A 17530-nucleotide genomic window follows, 5' to 3' on the forward strand; every position below is an offset into this window, starting at 1 on the left:
ATATTATTTATTTAATATATTTAATAATAATTATTATTTAATATATTATTACATGTTTTTAAAAATTAAACCACCAAACGCAGTTTCAATTTTTTTTAAAACTGAAATCAATCTCTAAATAAAACTACCAAATGCATTTTTAGAAATAATTTAAAAATGAAACTAAAAACGTTTTCATTTTCATTTTCGTACAGAAAATAAAAACGTTTTGGAACCAATTCCAAACGCACCCAAAGTGTTAGAATCAGTTGAATCCCTTCACGTTTGATTCATGAATTAAAATCGTGTGATTAGAATTATTTTCGATTTACGTGTATTTTTTGTGAGAGAAAATACTGTAACGAATCATGAACCATGATTAAAATCATGATTTGAATGCTCCAACCAAACGTCCATGTCCAAACCAAACTAACGGCTCTTGTTTTATTATTTCTCGAGAAGTCAAAGCGTTAGAAAAGGGATGGGATGACGATTAACATATGATGTTAAGCACAATATGTGTGTGATCTACACATAATGATTAATATATAATATCATAATACTTATGACGGTCATTTTGATGGTGACGAGACTTTTTCATATTTTGGAATTGGATCTTGAAAAAGAGGGGGAAAAATAAAAAAAAAAGTTCCAGAGTAAAACACTGTATGGACACTGTATTGATAATCAAGCAAATAATAAAATAAAAAGCAATGCGTATACATGTATAGTTCATATCCTACTCGTACGTATATGACACAAATGGTATATATCTATACTTTTTTACTGTATCATGCATTGTGATGATAATCAACGTCATGACACAAGCATTGTTACCCGTTAGTTGTAGAACATATTTTTTTGGATGAGACACCAATTATACTATAATATATATTATAAGAGGATTCGATCTTTTGTGTTTCTCAACGTTTGAAAAATTTCGTGTCCCCTCACTTTGACTTTTACCGTTTTGCCAGTAGTTTCTTATTCCTTCATTTGTTTTTTGTTTGGCCGTTTTGATCATTTCTGCGGCATATATTAAATGCCTTAGAAAACTTCTCGGAGAAGTTTTGTTAACATTTTTCTTTCCTTTTTGCCTCTCTTTTTTTTTTTGTGTATTACTCATTTAGTATTAATTGAAGTAAGAAAGTGTACTTTAAAAGTGCACTTTTAACCAAAACAATGTAATTTTTGTTAAAAGTGTACAACTTTCTTACTTTTTCTTTTGAGTCTTTTATTTTAAGTTATTTTTTACTTTTCAACCTAAAACTTATTATTTTTTTTATTGTAGTCCTTTTAACTTTTTATTTTTTTCTTTTTGCCCTAAAATTTTATTTTCATTTTAGTTCCTTTTACCTTAAAATTTATTCATTTTTCCCTTTTAGTTTTTTTATTGACAATGTTTCTTTGCTTCTTGTCCTAAAACTTTTTTTACCTTAAAACTTATTATTTCTTCATTTTAGTCGTATTTTATTTTTTTACTTTTTGTCCTGAATTTTTTTCCTTTTTATGTTCCTTTAACCCTAAAATTTATTTATTTCTTCATTTTAGCCCCTTTTGACCTCTTTTTATTTTTTTACCTGCAACTTTTTTTTTTTCATTTTGGCTCATTTTACCTTAAAACTTATTTATTTCTCCATTTTGTCCTTTTTTCTCCTTTTTTTCCTAAAATTTTATTTTATTTTATTTTTTGTCTTGGTTCCTTTTACTCTAAAATTTAGTTATTTCTTCATTTTTTTTTTCATTTTTTGCCCTTTTTTTATTTTTTCCTAAAACTTTAATTTTTTCGCTTTGATTCTTTTTGTCCTAAAATAATATTTATTTATTCATTTTAGTCATTTTTTAACTTTATCTTAACTTCTTGTCCTAAAACTTATTTGTTTTTCTTATTTTAGGGCTTGTTCTTTTGGAGTTTAACTTGAGTATAATTTTTGAGTTGAATTTGAGTTATAACTTGAGTTGAACTTGTAACTTGAGTTTGTGTTTGGTTGTGTACATTTGAGTTATGGTTTAAGATAAGAATCTTTTTGAGTTTGTGTTTGAGTGAGTTAAAACTTGAATAGTATTTAGATAGTATTTTAATAAAAACTCAATGCTGATGAAAAATTTTAATAGGGTATATGGGTCAAATTTTATTCGTCTTTTCGTTGTTAACGCATAGAAAAAAAAATCAACTCAATCAGAATTAAAACGAAAAAGTTATAGCATTTTTAAGAATAGAAAAAATATTGTTCATTAATTTGAGTTCAAGTTTCTAAACTCGAGTTGAAGAGAAAACTTGAATTCGAGTTTTAGTCCTAAACTCGAGTTTGAACTCGAGTTTAAACTCGAGTTTAAACTTAAAAGAACATGAACTCAAATAAAATTATAACTCGAGTTATTTTTTTTTTGAATTTTTCACTCAAAAAAACAAACCGTTAGTTTTTCATTGAAATTTTATATTAAGATTTTATATGTTTTTAATAATAATATGACAATTAATTAATCACAATTCCACGTGCCTAGTTCTAATTTTATAGGGAAGATATCTTCTTTTTACCTTTCTCCACCGAATTATTTGTGAAATATGTATATTTGCATTGTTATTTACCTCAGCAAATTAACTTGATTTCCAAAAAGAGACTTTTCTAATGAATAAAAATAAGGGCAAATTTTGGATTTTAATAAAATAATTTTGAACCTCTTTATTTTAGCAAGTGGTTTAAAACCCGTGTAGTTTAAACTACGATTCACATCCAAACACCATTTTGAACCGACTCGTCGGTTCAAACAGCATGAACAAAAAAAAAGGCCAGGAGCTTATGTAATCAATATTTGACTAGAATTAAAAAAATTAAGGAATGGCACCTACTTCACATAAAATATTAAAACTGAATGCAAATTAATCGCGAATCTGGAGTGTCGTTTAACAATAACAAATAGATAGTGAACCACAAACTTCAATAAGAAGTCTAAGAGGTTGTTTAGTTGGGGGATTCGTACCCCAATTCGAATCATGATTCATAGTTCGTTACAGTGTTTTCTCTCACAAAAAATACTCGTAAATCAAAAATAATTATAATCTTATGATTCTAATCCATGAACTAAATGTCTCCTAAATATAAAAAAAAAAAAAAAAAAAAAAAAAAAAAAAAAAAAAAAAAAAACTAAAACACCAGTCTTGACATAGGAAAAAGACGCCCGTTGTTTACTTGATCTTCTTCTTTGGCCTCAACTGAAACAAAGGAACAAAGAGTCTTGAATTAGAAAACAACAAGCAAGTGAAAAAAAAGATAATTATACAGAATCCGAGGATAAGGCGGAAGAAAAAGAACCTGATTGCTATGACCGCACTTCTTCTTCCGGCAGTTTACAGCCCTCGGGTGCAAACGAGCATAACATCTAGCAAGCCAAAGAAATAAAAGAATGAATAAACAAAAAATTATTCCCTGTTAAGAACTTAAAATATTCACCATCTCATTGATGGAATAAAAACAGAAACAAGAGCAGATTAAGAAAAATATTTGGGAAACAAAATGACTAACATCACCATGCAACAATTACATGATGTACCAAAACAAAGATCAACAGCACTTAAGTACAGTTGACAAACTTGAAACATGGATATTTATATTGGAAACCAGGATGCCCTCTGTTGCAATTAAATAGCAAGAAAGGGTTCAACTAATGGTTCCGATTCTAGAGTGCAAAGCAATAAATTGGTTAATACAACATTCCGAAACGCAAAAAAAAACTACCATGTGGTATTATTTCAGATGAAAAACAACGGGATTGCAACAGTCAGCTGTTTGAAAGAAAAAAGTGCAAAACAAACCTAAAATCATGAAAATGTTGGATAGTGTTTCTCAAAAGTACTAATACGAAAACGGTCACTTCTCTTGTACATATATCAATGGTTCCCAGAACAAGATTATAATGTCCCACCCATGAAAATCAACTGCAGGTAACTGAGACAGCTGACAAAGTTGAGTAAATGGAATTAATATTGGGAACGATTATAACCTCTTTTCCACTTGTACAGAAAAAAAGGCTATTTCATACCCTCGGAAAGCAGAAGAAGTCCATCCAATCCATCCAAAAGAAAGAACAGGATGCAAAAATAAAAATAAAAAAGCTCACCACTACCATAATCATGATCATAACTTATTTTCTACTTGTACAGGAAAAAGAAAAAGGCTAAGTTCCACCCCCTCCAGAGAATGAGGAGGTCCATCTGATCAATCGGAACAGGCAAAACCAAAATCAACAAAAAACTAACAACTAGCATAATGCAACCAACGGTCGGTTTCACTAATGAAACACAGCACATTAATCACTAGTCACTACCCATACAACCCCTGCATTTCCTTTAAATCTCTGCATAGTTTCAATACCATTTCTCTCGTGTAAAACCAATCAGAAACACCTACTACATCAATTACAGTGCAAATGTCGTCTTTTCCCAAAAAAGAAAAAATGTTCCACACTTGAAAAATCATATAAAAAAATTGGAATGTTAGTTCTGGCGACAACAATAAAGTAGCACAAAGTATGTTATTTTCCCGTTGGTTAAGTGAGAAATGGGTCCAAAAAACTATAAACTAAAAGCATATACATGTGTATATATATACACACAGATACACACGGGACAAAAAGAAAAAGAAATCAAAGAATGATAGCAGAGCATACTTGCGGCAAATCATCTTATCTTGGTTGTATTTGCGAGCCAAAGCCATCAGAGAAGGCTCTATAATCCCTCCCCTAAGCCTCAACACCAGATGAAGCGTCGATTCTGGCTTTACCAAAAAAAATCAAATCAAATCAAACAAATCCAACAAAAATGATAAAGCAAAATAAAGATAATTTCCTTTTTTAATTTATTTCAAAGCAGACCTTTCTGAATATTGTAATCGGCCAAAGTGCGACCGTCCTCAAGCTGCTTCCCAGCGAAGATCAATCGCTGCTGGTCCGGAGGAATACCTGCTCAGAAAGCTTCGTCATTTAGGGCTCGTTTGGGCAGATTGAAAGAAGAAGAAGGAGAAAGTACCTTCTTTGTCTTGGATCTTGGCTTTGACATTGTCGATGGTATCGCTGCTCTCGACCTCGAGAGTGATGGTCTTTCCGATTAGGGTTTTCACGAATATCTGCATCTTTGCAATGTCTCTATTTGTCTGACGAACAAACTTTGTTTTGCAGAGGCGTTGGCGTTTTATCTTATTGGGTTTCTAGGGTTTCGATTCTTCTTCGGATTCTCATTATCTCTCGTTTTTGGAAGCGGTGGGCTAGGATTCGGATCTGGATCAACGACCCGATTCATCTCGGGTCATCACATGAAGGCCTGTTTATTTCCGTTTTTGTTTCTATTTTTCACAATTTTCAAGAATAAAAATTGAAAACGCGTTTAGTATAAAATTTTCTAAAATCAAAATTGAAAACACCGTTTTCATTTTCTCTTTTTTTTTCATGTTTTTGAAAACAAATTTTTTCCGTTTTCATTCCCCCTGCAGTTTTCATGTATATAATCATGTTTATTTAATATATTTAATAATAATATTTATTTAATATATTATTATTTATTTAATATATTATTATTTTAAATATTATTACGTATTTTTAAAAATTAAACCACCAAACACAATATCAGTTTTTTTTAAACTGAAAATAATCTCGGAATAAAACTACCAAACGCATTTTCAGAAATGATTCCAAAATGAAAATGAAAACATTTTCGTTTTCATTTTCATACAAAAAACAAAAACGGTTTGGAATGAATTCTAAACGCACCCGAAATTGGGTGGTATAATCTTAACAAATATCCTTTAAAAGTACGTGAGTCAGGATTTTTATCATTTACTCTAAATTTATAACTTTTTAAGTTAAATAATTACACTAACAAAAAAGTATTTATCAAAAATAAGATAAAGATCCACACTCATACACTCTCAAGATTAAATTCTTCATTTGTTTAATTAGGGGCGTCCATGGACCATGACACGAGCCTCATTCATAAGACTTTGGAAAAAATGAAAAGGGAAAATACCCAAAATACTACCTATATTTTGTCAAAATATCACCTTCATCCCTCTTATTATGCAAATGCTTAAAATACTCTCTATATTTATAAAAGACAACTCAAAACATCCCTGAAACAGTTAAATTTTTTAAAATGCTAGGATTACCCTTTCCAATTCATATTAAATGTTATTTTTGATATGATTTAACTAAAGTTTTAAATAAATTTTTTTTAAAATGCTCAAATAAAAATTCTAATCAAAGAAATACTTCAATTATTTTAAGAGTTTTTCATTTTTTAATATTGATTTTATTTAAGATTTTGGTTTAATAATGTTTTAAATTGCATTTAATAAAGATTGGGAATGATAATTTTTGTATTTAAAAAAAATTAATTGTTTTAAGGGGTGTTTTGGGTCTGTTTTTATAAATACATGAGATGTTTTGGGTATTTGCAAAATAAGAGGAGAAAAAGTGGTATTTTAACAAAACACAAAGGGTATTTTGGGTACTACCTCAAATTAGAAATACCACTTAATATAGTAAAACAATATTATTGATGCCATTTCACTCAAAAATAAATAATTCTCATTCTATTAATAAAAATAAAACAAAATACCAGGCGCCTACTTATTTAGAATGACAAAAAGGGCTACCCCCTATTCAAACCGAAAGAAGTACCTCACCTCACTTATGAGAGTTTGCTTTTCTTTCATCCCATATTCGACACATCCTAAGCCTTATCATGACTTTCATTCTTTCTTGTCTACTATTTGCTCCCCGGCTAGTGCACTATTGGTGTCCGGACGCTTAGGGGACGGAAGAGCGAAACCTCACCACACCAAGCTATGGGTGCAAGCATTACAATAGATGCCACATATCATTAGAAAGGAATGCATTTCATTATCATTAGAAAAGGGCATCCCAACCGTGAACAAGCATGTTCCTAATATAAGCGGAGTTATCAACACGAACTCTCGTCTCCAATAGGCCCAAGAAACCAATGCTGCGCTTCTGAATGACTCTTAAATCTCTATCCACTCCTATGTCTGGTACAAAAAGGAAGATTCTATTCCATCGATTAATCAAAGAAACGATATGCTCCTACTGAAGTTAGCACTTTAGGAGGTAAACGTCCCTCATTGAAGGAAAATCTTTCCATTTTTCGGTACTTGGACAGAGCCTAAGATGATGGGTCAGAGTCGAATGGGTTAGACCCCCTAGGACAGTCAAAATAGCTTGCTCTTGCTTGGGAGGAACGTTATACGACTTAAAAGACAGATGCTGCTGCAATGTTTTGAAACGATGATTATTGTCTTGAAGTGAAGCACGCATTCGGTTGAGTTTTTGAAGCCCTATTGTTCAGTCAAGGCGAGGGGAAAGGGAAGGTGAAAAAAAAGTAATGCTGCAAAATGCTATCCTGCTCTATTGTTTCGTAGCAATAGAAGCCTGCTCATGTTGCTTCGGCGGCGCCTTTTAGCCTTCTCTTCGCTCTGGGGATCACTTCTTATGAACTCATTGAGAATGATTCTAATCTAGTTCATTGCCTATTAGAGGTAGAAGGGATTCTAAATAATATTATACCTGAATAAAATCATGACAAATCATGTACTTTTTTCTAAAACTTTTGAGCGTTGTGCTTGTCTACATACGAAATGAAAAAACTAAAAAGAAAAAGGAAATTAAATATGTCATTGAAATTTTAAATCTTTATATTTATGCCACTAAATTTTAATAGAAAATATTTTTCTGATGAATTTAATGGTATAAGTTTTAAGTCTTAATGAAAATATAGCATCATTTTAGTGGTATTTTGGTATTTATCTCACAAAATGATGACTTTTAAGTTCTTTATTTAGAAATGCCATTAATTTAACAATATTGTCAATCTATTCATTTATTTTTCTTTAGGAAATAATCTATTCATTTATAAATGAAAAGACATTCGATTTTTATATTGGTCAAAATGCAAACAATCGCGCTTCTTTGCTTGCTCCAATCAATATTGTAACGACTTTGAGGAATAAAATACCAAAAGTGATAAAATTGACATTGATAATGAGTATTCTTTTGACTTAGACGAATTGGACATTTCATGGCTTGACAATAATGATACTATAAGGAACCAGGACTTTTAGAGACTGTTGATCAAAAATTGGAGTGTGCTAACCATTGTAACCAAAACTTATTAGAGTTTTGAGGAATAAAAAACCAGAAGTGATGAAATTTAATGACCATGAGTAATCTTTTAATTTAGAGGAGTTGGACGTTTCATAGCTTGGCAATAATGATGCTATAAAAATCAGGGCAATTGGAGACTATTAATTAAGAATTAAAGTGTGCTAACCACAGCGTTTTGGTTTTAGTAAGGTATGAAGGTCAATGTAAACTATTAATCTTCTAGGTAAAATATTTGATAGAAAACGTTCTCATTTCTTTTAAATATGGGATTCTTGTAAGTTTAATTATTGAAGTAATAACACGATAATGAATACGATTAAAATCTCAAAAATTGCACAACAATTGGTGTGCATCAGTGATAATAGCATGTCATCATTCCCTAGTTTGACAGTATATTTACCGATGAACAACCTCTTGTAATTTAATTCAAATCGTGGTAGTTTAAACTTTTTGTGGCTTGAAATGGGAAGCTTAAAACATGTGGTTTGAACTTTTGCTTTAAAACATTAAAAATAAGAGGGATGGAAAACTCAAAAGTCTTGGGTTTTTTTTTTTTTCTTATTCAAACATTAAATCATTAATTTAAACTGTCTCAAAAAATTTCACCATGACGTTAGTAGTAGATGTACCAAGGGCTCCAAATTAACATTTTTTTGGGCTAATCAGTTTCAAACACCTTAGTAGGATTTCAGCTTCTTTTTGTTTTGTTTTGTTTTTTTTTCAACTGACAGGAATTTCAGCATGTAGTTCCCTGAGCAGTGAGCACACTAGAACGCTATCATTCATGTAATGCCCGATGACCCTAATGGAGAGGAACAACTGATTCCTACCAGTCTTAGAATCAAGAATGAAATCTGATTTATTAAAATAAGAAAACATAGATATTGAAATCCAAAGATAATGAAATCCAAAAGTGATTTCAAGTTTGAACATCAGTCATTATGATTGTGAACTCAAAATTTTGACAACATGATCGGAATCGAACTTGAAATGAAAAACAAGCCACTGTTCTCTGAAATAAATCTTATCCAAGAGACCATCTGGCAATTGAACTCACAACCGTCTACCTCTCCTGCCACCCTTTCTACGGGTGCTATCGGTTGGAATCGGAGTGACGTCCTCTGGCAGACAGAAAAACAAAGCACATTAAAAAGAGGACAGAGACATTCTCCCGCAGTAAAAGAAAAGACAACAACGCACTTGCAGCAAAATTATCTCGTGTTAGAATGCACTTTGAAGTGAAAAGAGAGAAAAGGACTTCACCTATGCGACCGATTCTCATGCCTGAACGAGCGAGGGCTCTGAGAGCTGATTGAGCACCTGGACCAGGAGTCTTCGTCTTGTTCCCTCCTGTGGCCCGCAGCTTTATGTGCAAAGCAGAAACACCAAGTTCCTGTTATAGCCAATATTAGGAACCATTAACAAGGCCGATAGTTTAAAAAAAAAAAAAAAACTAAAGTTTTGACTCAATGTAAAGAACATACCTTGCATCGCTGAGCAACATCTTGTGCTGCAAGCATGGCTGCATAGGGTGAGGACTCATCCCTATCAGCCTTCACCTTCATACCACCTGTTTAAGGACAATGGGACACATTATATTATATACATGTCCAGTTCATAGGTTTGAACTACAAAGTTCGAACAGAAATTTAAATTTTTATGGGAGAAAATATTATGGTAAAATAGTTTGAATTGTAGTTCAAATATATGAAGCAAACAGCCGCTATGCAAGTTCGCCACCAATAGAAAATAATGTATATATTATAATCTATGCAATGAGTGCCCAAATTACAACAGTAACTAGACTATTCCCACAAACAAGGTCAACTGAAGCTGAAAATACACGATAAAAACACATTTTAACCATGAGCATAAGGGTAAAAAAGTTTGAATTGTAGATCACATATATGAAGCAAGCAGCTGCTATGCAAGTTCGCCACCAATAGAAAACAATGTGTATATTATAATCTATGCAATGAGTGCCAAAATTACAACAGCAGCTAGGCTATATCCACAGAGAAGGTCAACTAAAGCTGAAAATACACGATAAAAAAACAAATTTTAACCATGAGCAAAGGGGTATCATACCGGTGATGCGGACCAACGTCTCCCTTCCAGACAAGTCGGTCACATGCTGCAATTAGGAAGATGAAAAAGTTTATAAATAATAGACCAGCAAATATGAAAACACCATAGCAATGATATGGAACTTACAAGGAAAGTGTCATTGAATGAGGCAAAGATGTGAGCAACCCCAAAGACATGCTCTCCTTCTCTAACAGTGGGTCCAAGAGTAACATTTTCCTCCTTGGGCTCTCTGTTCTTCCTTTTCGACTACAAAATGAATGACCCGCCAAAACATCATCATGAGAAACTTTAAGGCTTCGTTCGTTTCACATTTGAATCACAACTCAAACTTTTTGCTATAGTATTTTCTTTCACAAAAGTTCAAATTCAACTTTTCTGCTACAATGTTTTATCTCACATGAATTCACTTTTCAACTCAAGTTCTCAACTCGAACGAGCAAAACGAACCCCCTAAATCAATGTATCATGTTTCAACAAAAAAAGGATTCAACTAATTGTCACTTCTGGCATGTATTGGTTCGGATTCAGGAGTAAATAATTGCCATTTTCCTTCCCTATTACATTGATTTCTCTATTGCCAAATAGAAATGTATCAACATTTATATACTACAGAATTCACATGAATAATGTTTGAACAAAAAGACTAAAATTTATTAGCTATACATTATCTACGATTAGTTCTCTAGGGATGTGAAAAAGTCAGGAATAATAAATTGCAAATTTTCTTCCCCATCAGTTTTTTTTTTTATTTTAAATATTCTGATTACTCGGAGCCAAACAGAATTTAGCAACATTTATATCCTACATTAGCACATTTCATTCTAGAACTCAAAAGCCTCACCTATTCCAGAGGAAAAAAAAAAAACCTTACTACTTCATCACAAACAATTTCTGCAAATATGGACAAAAGGAAAACGTGTTTGGCTGCCGAGAAAACTAGAAATTTTTTTCTTCTTTAAAACGGAATAAAAAGAGAAAATAATGGCGCTTACCATGGTTAAACGCTGATTTGAGAGAGAGAGAACTATACTCGGTGTTCACTTTGCAGAGCTTCCAAATCCTCAGCCCTCAAAATGCCGGCCGTAGGTACCTTACTACCATGTTTATATACTTAGGACTGAAATGACTCTAATGCCCTTTTTGAATAATAATTTCTTGTTATAATTTTGTGTTTTCTTTTTTAATATTAGTTTAGAGAGATTATTATTACACAATCAAAAAAAGAAGAGAGAATATTATGTAAACTATTCATCCAAAGAAAATACTTTTTTTTTTCATAATATAATATTTTGTTAACAAAAAATTAATTTTTCATATAATTGAAACAAAAGGTGTAATTTGAAGAAAATCCAGTAATTGACCCTTTTTTCAACTTCTGTTATCCTTCTCTACTAAAATACAAGCTCTAAATATCTTAAAATTGAAGAGGAAAAAAAAAGAAACTATTTTCTTTTCTGAAATTCGAGAGTAATCCCACTAGTGGTGTCAAATATATATATATATATATATAGACACACACACACATATATATATATATATATATGCGTGTGTGTCCTGGATTTCTTTTTTATTAATTCTAGAATGAATTTTAAAAAGTTCAATATTAGATTGATGGTATAATTTGATTCAAGCTGCTCTTAATAGTATTATTTGTTTATTTATTTACTTTTGAGAAGGCTTAATAGATATTAGGATTAATTTCAAAACTTCTCCCTGAATTATAATCGTTGTAACACTTTATCTATCGAATTTCAAAACGTAACATCTGATCCCTTGAACTTTGTTTTGTTAACAAATTTGCCTCTTCCGTTACACTGAATGACGAATTTCGTCACGTGTCTATTATTTAGTGAAATTTGAAAGTAAAAATATGCTTATACTCATATTCGTTTAGAATCACTGATAACGGAATGGGCATTATTGCATCAATTTATCCAAAACTAGATCTCATGATTCTTCTCAAAAATCATATTCTAAGGGAGAGATCTGAAAAATTTTCAAATCATTTCAAACCATTTCCACCTCCTCCGACTCTGAGTTTGCTCTCAGATCGGGTGGAGTTGGCGTGAGCAAAAGCAAACATGAACGGTCTGGGCACCAATGCTGAAGCCATAGCAATCATCTTCTTTGGCGGCACCACTCACAAAGGTCGACATGCGTTCGTCGAGACCCCAATATCTAAATTTTTTTTCTTCGTCATCATCAACGTTATTAAGTTGAACTATTACTTATGAGTTTTGTGTATTATCTGTAAAGTTGAACTATGTGCAATGTAAAATATGAATCCATTAATAGATCTAAAACCCAACCATTTGAAAAGAAAGTGCCCAGCCAATCTCTTCAAATGAAGAGATGGGTCCTTTTTTTTTCCTTTAATTTTTCCCTTAAATGGTGGCTTCATTCAAGCAAACCCAGAAGAAATGCCCAAAGCCAATACAAAACCCCAGAAGGGATGAAAAGTGAGGAAAAAAAAAATGAAATCCAGACACAAGACAACTTTTATTTATCGATCTTATTCATCTTTCTGCTAATTACGAGAAAGATATATTTGTCAATTCTTTAATATCCAGATAGCAGCGAATTTCAAAATGTTTTTGGAGCAAATCTTAATTTTTTTAATAACCTGATAAATTAATGTATTTTAATCTTTTTTTAATAACCTGAGGTTTTTACGTGATATTTTACAATATTACCCTCTTCAGATGGGTTAAATAATGGACACGTAACAAATTTCGTCACTCAGTGTAATAAAAGGGACAAAATTGTTAACGGAATAAACTTCAGAGAAAGCGGATATTACGTTTTGAAATTCAGAAAGTAAAGTGTTACAAGGGTCATAGTTCAAGGGAAATTTTTAAAATTAATCCTAAATATTATAATGTCACCATTCTTCAAACGAGAGATGGACTTGTTCATTTACACATTGGTTAGAAGTAGATCCCACGATATACCACAGAAAGATACAAAAACTTGAGCAAAAATAACATAAGAATAACATCAGTTTTATTAAGGCATTATTCCATAAGAATTGAAGTCAGAAAAAATAGAATCATGGATCCACATTCACCCAAATTACAGATAAGTGAGAAAATAAAAGGCAAGACATGGAGCATGATTCTCTCAAATTACAGAGTTGTGTTTCTATGGTAGAAAACAAGCAACTTAGACCACAGAAAGGTCAAAGGGAAGCAATCCTAGGTGCCACAATCTCAAGAAGACCTCTGGGATTGTCCGCATGAACCCAGTGACCCGACTTCGGAAGAACATGAACTGCAACCTTCCCCTCAGAGCCACCTCTTTCTCGAGCGGCAAGGCTTTCAAGCCGCTGAACGGTATCAGGGTCCCAACGATCACTGTTCTCTGCACGCACAATCGCTATTTCCATATCTTTTGGTGGCTGCTCCAATAGAGACCAATAAGACCTCTCCCTAGAAAATTTTTATGTTCCTTGTTAGACAGTATATCAAATGGAAAAGATGGCACTGGAAAGGCAAAGGAACTTTCATTAATGTTTGGCCATGGCAGTTTTCAAATTAAGTAAGTTTTACCTGTAAGACTTGAACATCTCAACTGCGGCATCAAGATTAAAGGCCCACGTCTCCCGATCTCCAGATTTCTTGAGGTTGCTGCCTATCCATTCTGATAATGACTTTGAGAACCCAAGTTCAACCATATGATTCACAAGCCACCTAAAGGCAAAAACAGCATTATTGCAAAAGACATGATAATATTGTATGCGAACTAAATGAGCCTCGAAGGCTCTTTACGAAGAGAAAGAGCGTTACTTTCGTGATGGAACCGTCGGAGGTAGATTCTGCAAGGTGTGCAAGACTTTTTCTACTTCTCCATCACTATATTCAGGGCTAACATCTCCTGGAACGGAATCTAGCACCCACAGCTGTTCTGCATCAGGAAATAAAAAGAAGGGGCAGAAAATTTTTCTTATGCACAAGACAAGGAAGCATTGTCCCTCAACAAGTGACAAAATTTAATTTAATCTCTGCAGTGAGAAAGCTGGCCTAATCAAAAGGGCTCAACCATTCAGGAAATTATCACTAAGGTCTAGATTCCCCACATACACATTCAGTCTCGCCTTCATCGATTTATAATGATCAAACATTTTAGGAAAAATGTCTGATCACTATAAATTGATTGGACGAGGGATTTCGATTCTTTAAAGAACCCCAGTTTTAATCTCTCCCCGAAAAGATTGAATCCATACCAAGCATAACAAAGAAAGATCCTCCCTTTCCTCTCCATGTTCCTCGCATACGTTGTATACTAATTTTTTCTTACTATATTTCTTTTCTTACCAAACGCAGCCATAGCGTTGGATAATCAAAAGCCAGAACTATAGAATGAACCTCGAACGCAAAAATTTACCATGACAACGTTATTTCGCATGCTAATTCAGATTCAACAGACGAAATTTCTTAATTCAAGAGCATATCTTAATCTTCCTACAAAAAATCCAATCATGAGGAGCGAAAAAAACAAAAAAGTGACAACCATTGAAGCTAGGGGCAAAGGAAAGACCTGTTTAGGTAGCACAGCAGATTCGCCATAGTCGCCACGAGCACAGCTCTCGGCGTATTGGAGAGCGACCTTACCACCCAGGGAATGGCCCAAAACAACATCCGGCCATGACCAACCTTGAGACTTGACCAAGTCGGCCAAATCCTTGGCTGCATTGGTCAGGTCATGAGGTGGGCCCAGACCCTGGAGAGCGACCTTACCACCCAGGGAATGGCCCAAAACAACATCCGGCCATGACCAACCTTGAGACTTGACCAAATCGGCCAAATCCTTGGCTGCATTGGTCAGGTCATGAGGTGGGCCCAGACCTTCAACCTCAGCCGATTTCCCATGGTTCCTTAAATCCACAAGCACCATTCTCCAATCTACAAAACAAACACCAAAAAAGCTCATCAGAATTCAGAAAAGGAATTGCTTTTGGAGAACAATTTTTTCGAGTAAATTCTAGAGGGAGAGAGAGAGAGAGAGGAATATACCGAATGGAGAAGGGAGGGTGGAGAGGAGATTGCGGGAGAAAGATCTCCAGTTTCTGGCGGATCCAAGGAGGCCGTGAATTACGATAGCGGTGGATTGGTAGGGTTGGTCGGGTGAAGCTCGGAGCTCTTCGAAGGCAAGGGTTCCGGCGGACCTTGACTGAGCCGCCGGTGACAGTAAGCTCAGAAACCGAAACAAGAGTGGGTGGAGACCCGGTTTCTTTCGCAGAAGACTTGTCGCCATTGAAGCTGCGTTTGGGCTCTCTCTCTCCCTGGGAGTTATAAAAAAAAAAAAGTTGAAAAGAATGTGACAGCTGTGGGATTTGAACCCACGCCCTTTCGGACCAGAGCCTAAATCTGGCGCCTTAGACCACTCGGCCAAACTGTCGCTGTTGTTACTTTGGTTCGCATTTATTTAATAAATGAAATCCAAATTCTGTTTTACCTATATATAACAAAAAAAGGAAAATGGGCAATATTCAATTGAGCTCTTTTGTGGGTGTGTGTTTGTTTTTATAAATATTCAATGGAGCTCTTTTAATTAGTCTAAAATCAGGGAAAAAAAAAGGAGAATATGAGTTCTTTCTTCTAAATATGTGAGTTAATAATGAAAAAGGGGGAAAAAAAAAACAGTTTCTTTGAATCTGTTGAACAAAAGCTTTACTTTCATAATTCTGAGTGTTTGGAGTAGGGAGTCCATGGGAATGGATTAAATAAGTTGAACATCCGAATTATTCAAGTTACATAGAAAACAAACAACCAAGAAAAAAAAAAGATTAATCTTGCTAAGTAATTGTTGTTGATCAGTCAAATGGATCTATCCGTGGATCATGTTCACTTGCCATTACCATTCCAGTGCACAGGCAGGTCGGACACATAACCTACATGAACATACAAAGATGATTAATCAGTGACCACCCCAACATATCAAGCAAATTAAAGTTGATTTGGTTTATAGATGTTTGCATAGTCCATGAAGATTCGATTAATTCACTTTTCATGAAATAAGCCGCTTGCTAATTTTAGTACCTTTCCGGCACCAGAGCAATTTAGACACCTCTGTGCCCCAGGCACTCGCAAAGGGCAGTCGGAATGACTTGACGCTGAAATGGAGTCAATTCTCAAGCATATACCACTTGCAGAACATCTAGCACATGCCAAGTATCCTGTGTCGATCCATACATGAGCAGGCAAAGAATAAATTCGAACTTCAATTGAAAGAATGAACAGGCAAAGAAAATATCAAAGAGAAGTATGCAATGCAAGGAGAGGTCATAGGGTATGAATCAATTTTAAAAATTTTAAAAAAAATTACGTGAACAAAATGTCGTATAAAGAAAAAGAGGAAGAACCCAATATTTTCTTTTCATGGATGCCAAATGAAGCAAACGAATACAGACCAGTTCCATGGCAGTATTTGCATCGTTTACTCTCTTGTTGCTCAACATTATTGGCTTCGATTAGCATTAAGGCAGAAACGACACCAACTGCCCCGCCTGAAAAAGACGCCACAATGGGATCGACCTGACTGAGCTCAGAAATGAAAAACAGCAATTCAGGATTCTAAACTATTGCAAATCTACACTTCAAAAACAAACAAAATTTCTGCTTGCTTCAGGTTTTTGAACTTGCTAACAAAGAAGAAAAGAGCGGGTAGAGTAACCTCAATTGTAAAGGCAAATGCATGCTGCGAATAAAATCTTCGTATGATGTACCCCCTAAACCTAGTTTTAGTTCCAGCTGCCAAAGAAGTAGACATATAAGAAAGAACCCAGTTCAGAAAAATCAACCCTCATTTTTTTTTTCCCTTTAATGAAGACAACTCAAAATAGAGGCAATATATTAAAACTTAACAAAGAAAGTAACAACAATAGCATATTAGAGATAAAGTAGATTAGAAGCCAAAAACAGACAACTATAAGAACTTACTGTTGGTGCAATAAGGCCTCCAAATACAATTATACCAGAAATAAATGATAAGCTGGTCAGGTATAGCTGCTTTAATGTCTTTGGTGTCTGCCAAAAAACAAAAACAAAAAACAAAAAGTTGTAGAAGCTAGCCAAAAACTAGGGAACCCATTCCTTACAAAAACCACATAAATCACAAGAATTTCTTTAATTTTCCTTCTTTTTTCTGTTGGAAGCAGATAATTGAACAGAACAAAGAGACGCCATTCAAAATCAAACATATGATGCATCCATAGGTCAAACTTCTTTACAAGCAAAATTTATTTCCCAAAATCATCAATGGAGAATCCAAGGACGTATATATATATATATAT

General features: G+C 33.6%; 4 protein-coding genes and 1 non-coding gene across 6 annotated transcripts in view; all 5 read right to left on the minus strand.

Moving 5' to 3' along the window:
- Nucleotides 1–3097: 3097 nt before the first annotated feature.
- Nucleotides 3098–5200, minus strand: LOC112091087 (ubiquitin-60S ribosomal protein L40-like). The gene is made up of 5 exons (XM_024163915.1): nucleotides 5006–5200; nucleotides 4852–4938; nucleotides 4648–4750; nucleotides 3294–3360; nucleotides 3098–3193 (listed from the first exon to the last, which is right to left on the minus strand). The coding sequence occupies exons 1-5, from the start codon at nucleotides 5106–5108 to the stop codon at nucleotides 3167–3169; spliced, it is 387 nt and encodes a 128-aa protein (XP_024019683.1). The 5' UTR covers nucleotides 5109–5200; the 3' UTR covers nucleotides 3098–3166.
- A 3824-nt stretch (nucleotides 5201–9024) lies between these two features.
- On the minus strand, nucleotides 9025–11306 carry LOC21402111 (40S ribosomal protein S14). Its single transcript, XM_024163901.1, has 6 exons — nucleotides 11232–11306; nucleotides 10366–10485; nucleotides 10240–10285; nucleotides 9636–9721; nucleotides 9415–9544; nucleotides 9025–9272 (listed from the first exon to the last, which is right to left on the minus strand). Exons 1-6 carry the CDS (start codon nucleotides 11232–11234, stop codon nucleotides 9205–9207), a joined length of 453 nt encoding a protein of 150 aa, XP_024019669.1. The 5' UTR covers nucleotides 11235–11306; the 3' UTR covers nucleotides 9025–9204.
- Nucleotides 11307–13256: 1950 nt separating this feature from the next.
- On the minus strand, nucleotides 13257–15556 carry LOC21402112 (protein ABHD11). Of its 2 annotated transcripts, none has more exons than XM_024163900.1 (6): nucleotides 15252–15556; nucleotides 15018–15140; nucleotides 14776–14891; nucleotides 14025–14137; nucleotides 13788–13928; nucleotides 13257–13667 (listed from the first exon to the last, which is right to left on the minus strand). In XM_024163900.1, the coding sequence occupies exons 1-6, from the start codon at nucleotides 15490–15492 to the stop codon at nucleotides 13418–13420; spliced, it is 984 nt and encodes a 327-aa protein (XP_024019668.1). In that variant the 5' UTR covers nucleotides 15493–15556; the 3' UTR covers nucleotides 13257–13417. The 2 variants fall into 2 exon arrangements, with proteins under 2 accessions (XP_024019668.1, XP_024019667.1); XM_024163899.1 differs by having other exon boundaries at nucleotides 14776–14844; nucleotides 14971–15140.
- On the minus strand, nucleotides 15557–15636 carry TRNAL-UAG. The gene has a single exon. It is a non-coding gene; the product is annotated as a tRNA-Leu (tRNA).
- A 255-nt stretch (nucleotides 15637–15891) lies between these two features.
- Nucleotides 15892–17530, minus strand: part of LOC21402113 (protein ORANGE-LIKE, chloroplastic) — a 3187-nt gene continuing 1548 nt past the window's right edge. Inside the window, exons 4-8 of the mRNA XM_024163914.1 lie at nucleotides 17178–17264; nucleotides 16912–16988; nucleotides 16649–16776; nucleotides 16278–16414; nucleotides 15892–16129 (exon numbers count right to left, since the gene is read on the minus strand). Of these exons, the coding sequence (XP_024019682.1) occupies nucleotides 16052–16129; nucleotides 16278–16414; nucleotides 16649–16776; nucleotides 16912–16988; nucleotides 17178–17264 (507 nt within the window). The 3' untranslated portion in view covers nucleotides 15892–16051. The remainder of the gene's footprint in view (nucleotides 16130–16277; nucleotides 16415–16648; nucleotides 16777–16911; nucleotides 16989–17177; nucleotides 17265–17530) is intronic.

The sequence above is a fragment of the Morus notabilis genome, unplaced genomic scaffold, assembly GCF_000414095.1.
Source record: "Morus notabilis unplaced genomic scaffold, ASM41409v2 Scaffold794, whole genome shotgun sequence".
NCBI classification, from domain to species: Eukaryota; Viridiplantae; Streptophyta; class Magnoliopsida; order Rosales; family Moraceae; genus Morus; species Morus notabilis.